The 5,216-nt window shown below is 42.8% G+C and overlaps 1 protein-coding gene across 1 annotated transcript; it reads right to left on the bottom strand.

The window, feature by feature from the left end:
- Positions 1 to 1,225: 1,225 nt before the first annotated feature.
- On the bottom strand, positions 1,226 to 2,918 carry LOC119430123 (UDP-glucuronosyltransferase 2A2-like). The gene has a single exon (XM_037697561.1). The coding sequence runs from the start codon at positions 2,916 to 2,918 to the stop codon at positions 1,335 to 1,337; it is 1,584 nt and encodes a 527-aa protein (XP_037553489.1). The 3' UTR covers positions 1,226 to 1,334.
- Between the last annotated feature and the right edge of the window lie 2,298 nt (positions 2,919 to 5,216).

Genomic DNA, 5,216 nt, shown 5'->3' with positions numbered 1-5,216 from the left:
ACCTGACTGAACATTGTTGGATTATCTTATAAATCATTTTTCTTTTAAACTTTAAGAAACGCACATTATACAACCATTAACCAGCAAACGCACCCAAAACAACCAGCAGCACTGACACCAAGAAGAACGTGACATCTACAGAGTGATAGATGCACCAAGGCCGACTGATGGTTCTCAGGCTGCTCCTTTATGTCTTGTGGCAAACTCTTCCCAGAAGATGGCAGTATAAGAACATTTCTTCACTTTCTTTTACTTTAATTCTAAATAGATGGTCAGTTTGGCTAAAATTCAATGGAAGACCCAGGACTGGAATGCTGTGATGGCCTCTTGATTTTTTCCTCCATGATCAACACATAACTAAATATCTGGGTGTCCTAATAGATCATTCTGCAGCATCAGGTCCACAACTATAATGGCTGCCCAGACTGGACCTATTTGTACCTCAAGATTATCTTCTATGGTATTTTGGCAAAAGCTGCAGCAATCCGTTCAGCTAGGTCAAGAGGAGGATCTCCAATCAAATTCCCCACAGACATGATGATGACTCCATCCCCAGAACTCTGCACAAACGTCTCCAGGTGTCCAGGAAGAGGGGTTGCTGGTTTGCACTGGGACCAACTCAAATAGATAATATTAGACATGATTGGAAGAGGGTATTAACAAGGTGTACTTAATGAAGTGGCTGGTGAGTGTATGTTGTCCTTTAGCATATACATGTATACACAGCATAAACAATTATTTTTCAGACGTTTTTTTCAGTATTTACTTTTGAAAATTGCTTTTCTATTAGATGTTTTACTAGAATTTTAGCGTAGCTAAAACGTTGCATGAAAAATGCTCATGAATTTTTTTGGCTCTCCATAAGTTTGTTCTCAGGAGTTATTCTTTTACAGAGAGCTGAATACGTGTGAGCTTTTCCCAAGTTCATACTGAAAAATGACTGCCACTATTTAAAGCAGCTTAAATGTGCAGGAGATAAGGCAGGATGAAGAAGTAACAGATCAAAATCATGGAGAGAAATGGCATATGGAGCACTACAAATATTATTTTTATACAATACAGATGCAAAATGATAAATGTTATTTTTTTTCTTTAATAAATAATTGTCTTTTAGTGAGCTTTAACAGCACAGTACATCCAATTCTTTTTAAAGCCAGTTTTGTTTGTGCCAAAGCAAAAAGAACATTTTTATCATACTGAAAGTTTTGCAGTGCAGTCTGGCTGTATTGCATCAGAAAGGGCGAGCTATAAAACGCGTGCTCGTCTCATGCAGTGCAATGAAGTTCACATTTTAGTACACGGTCAAACATTAAGGATTAAAAACACATGGCTGCTTAGTCTGATTTCACTTTTCTTTTGAAGCACAATCTGAAGCAGCACCGCACTAACCAAGAGAAAAATAACACCAGAAACGCTGCAGTTGTCAATAAAAATAAAACGACATCTACAGAGTGGTAGATGTACCACGGCAGTCTGTAGGACTCGGTCCTCAGGTGAGCCGCTCCTTTGTGTCTCATGACAAACTCTATCCAAAAGATGGCTCTTTCCAGGGGCTTCATTGGCTGATCTCTGTGCAGCCTGGACAGCCTCTGCATGTTTGTGCTGTAGGAGGGCTCGTTCAGGACTTCCTGGATGGTTTCCAGGAAGGTCTTCCAGTTTAATTCAGAAACATCCAAAACCCTTGCAACACCTTTAGCTCTCAGTCTGGAGAGATTGTCAGCTTGATCAAACACGAAGGGAATGCCTACGATTGGAACCCCGTGATATATAGCCTCATAAATCCCATTTGTTCCTCCGTGACTTATAAACAGCTTAACATCCGGATGCCCCAGCAGTTCATTTTGTGGTATCCAGTCGAGCATTAAAGTGTTGTTGCCCAGAGTGGCTGGTTTAACACCCTTATACCTCCAGATGACTTTTTGGGGTAATTTAGCAAAAGTAGCAGCAATTTCATCCGCTAAGTCACGAGGAAGGTCTCCAATCAAAGTCCCCAGAGACATGAGGATGACGCCATGCTCTCCAGAGCTCTGAACAAACTCCTCCAAGTGCTGAGGCAGCGGTTTTGCAGGTTTACACTGAAACCCTCCCATGTATATAACATTAGGCATGGTGGGACGAGGGAACTCAAACACAAAGTCCACTCTCATGAGCCACAGGTCTGCAGCCTGAAACAGAGAAAAGTAGTCCACGTCTGGGCCAAAGTAGCGCTTGGACAATGCAGAATAATGCGGTCCAACTACCTGCTTGTACAGATGCATCCGCATGGTGTAAAAAATCACGTTCCTCACCCTCTCAAAGAAAGTCATTCGGTCTGTTAATTCTGAAGGTGGAAGTGGGACGTAGGACAGAGGAGAGGGCGCGATAGCAAAGTGTGCCTCGCCGTGGACAGTCCAGCGGGCGTTGAACACAATCGGTAAGCCAAGGTAACGAGCCAGGAATACGCCTCCACCATTTGCAGGATCCGTCAAAACCGCATCGTATTTGGTTTCCCGGAGCGATCGCATTAAGTGCTCGTTTTCAAACATGTACACAATCATTTCACAGATTTTTCTATGGAATTCAAAGAACTTGTTTTTCAACTCCATGTCCAAAGCAAACCGGGCCCACGCAGAGCCGTTGCTTCGTTTGATTTTAATCACCTGAGAGACAAAAAGGCGGTAAAAATCCTCATCCCCGCCGGCAGCGAAGTTCACCGTGACCGCCTCGTAATGCGGGGACGTTTCGCTGATGTACCAGCTGTCTGCGGCTCGGATGACGGTCACAGCGTGTCCCTGCAGGTGCAGCTCCTCGACGAGTACCCTCATGTTCACCCAGTGGCTGCCATCGTGTGGGAAAACCAAAACTTTCCCGGTGTGCGCACGTGGAGCAACGACAAGGAGAAAATAAATGACAGAAGCAGAAAATAGTGCCAAAGACATCTTCGAGTCTTCTGAGCTGTCGCTATCTGAAATAGAACCAGAGAGCAAAACACAAAAAATCAGATAGTTGCTAATGTTCCAGCACAAATGGCTGGTCGGTGAGCCTCACATACAAGCTCTGCAGCTAGGATGAAATGAATAGGCTCTGTAGTTGCAGGGAGAATGTTCCTGCAGACAGCCCTCACGTGTTTCTAACACATGGAGCCTTAATAATGTCTTGCCTGCTGCTAAGAGCTCTGCGTGTGTTGTGTGGCAGACTCTTGTCACAATAAGCAGAGAAAAACAGTCATGGTTCAGCTGAATCCGAGCAAAAAGGAGGGAAATAAATCAAAGCTTCTGCTTCAAAATGCACCTTTTACTTATATTTCTAATGATCAAATGCGTTACCGTTAGTAATAGATTTGGTCTAAAAAAAAAAAAACTAATAATAATTTTCCCTCAGTTTTATTACCTCACAAGAAGAACCAGTTGCTTCTCTTGCAGTGCAGTCCCGAGCGAGTGCTTTTCCCTCATGAGTTATAAAGTAAACCCTCTTTTACATGTCGCACAACAGTCTTGGCAGAGAGCTGAAACCTAAACTCGACAATCTGGGCTGCAAAGAGCTGAGAACTGCTGACTTCCTTGTTGCAAACGTCCCACCCTTAAACAAAATTGTCGGTAGAGATTCTTGTCTGACCGGTAACAGCAGAGCAGTAAGCTACAAGTGCAGTTAAGTAAGATGTAGTCTGGTCCTTTAAAGTTATACTTTACACTTCATGTTTACCCTGTGCACATTTAGACCGTTTTTTTGTGTAAGTATACCACAAAACTTGAACATTCCTACAATAACACTTGCACAACAGAGACCAACACTTATGCGTATGAGTTGTATAAAAAACATAACCACACATTCAAACAGAGCACTCATCCATAGTACTCAGTCCTGTGTACTCATCCACTGTATGCTTGCTCTTTCGTATTAACTATCCCATAGGAATACAGGTAAAAGAGCAAACTTTGTTCATTTTCTTCGCCGCAAACAAACTTACGATTCAGGGTTTCCGGTTATTTCTGAACTTCTGCTTCTATGCTGAGTTAAGACATGAGTGTGGAAAATATTTCAATCTGTAAATCATAAAAAAAAAACAGAGTAAGGAAGTGGTTTCAGCTGGACCCAAGAATGCAAACTGTAACACAGGGGCTAAAGAACACCTTGACATTAATGATGAGAATAAACAGCGGACAGGGAGGCAACACAAACTGAGATTAATACAAGGAGAACACAGGGAACAGGCTGGTAACAAACAGAAGGACAGACTGATGAATAGTTACCACACACTCAACCGGTATTGCGCAATACCACGTTTCCGCCATCTTTGTAGGCAAGCGCTAGACAACGATCAAGATGGCGTTCAGACAGACCAAAGGGAATATTGATACTCCTGATCAATGTACAAGAGAAAGATATTCAGAAAATTGCTGCTGTTGGAATCGACCCAGATGAAGTAGAGAAAGAACATGTCAGACGACGCGGACAAGTTGCCACCGATCTCTTCCTATGATATACACGAGGAGTGTCTACACAATGGAGGAGCTTCACAGCCTGAAATCCATGGATCCATACAATCAATGTTTTAACAGATTTGTCAAGGATCTAACTGGTTAAATAAAGGCTGTGGCAAATTGGGAGGAGTCAATGGGGGAGAGGACAGCCCCCAGAAAGCATCTTATCACCAGCAAACTGGTTGGTCCACTGTAGGAGTGTACTGCTTAGTGGGGAAAACAGTTTGTTTGTGACTCCTCAGACTGATGAAGCACTTCAGATTGAGGGCGAAACGTCTCTCAACAACAAAAAAAATCTGTCCAGATGACCTGACTGAACATTGTTGGATGTTTTACCTGGATTATTGAGTGGTTAAATAAAGGTTTAAACAAAATAGTGTGCAAACTCCAAACAAAAAGAGCCCAGGCTCAACTCGGGACTAGAACTATAACATTGTAGCTGTGAGTGTTACAGTGTGGAGGTTTAGCACATAGCATAGCTGCGCTAACTACTGTAGAGACGTGTTAAATCACGAGCAGAGCAGTTCCAGCACACATGCAGTTACTTTCTGACGATGTTTAGCAAAATTACTAATATATAATTTTTTGTTTACCGGAATAAAAGTGATCGGAGCAGATTTTTGACGTCTTCCAGGGCGAATCCTTGCGGTCGTTTCCAAGCCAGACTCGACAACGTTCTGCAGTGAACTCCTCTGTTTGAGGTCCTTCGCATTTCCTGATATTTGGGATTAAGTGAAAACTGCGTTTTGCCGAACC

Source organism: Nematolebias whitei, chromosome 2 (assembly GCF_014905685.2).
Source record: "Nematolebias whitei isolate Nwh7 chromosome 2, NemWhi1, whole genome shotgun sequence".
In the NCBI taxonomy this organism is placed as follows: Eukaryota; Metazoa; Chordata; class Actinopteri; order Cyprinodontiformes; family Rivulidae; genus Nematolebias; species Nematolebias whitei.
Note: the sequence above shows the minus strand (reverse complement) of the source record. Positions and strands in the feature narration are given on the sequence as shown.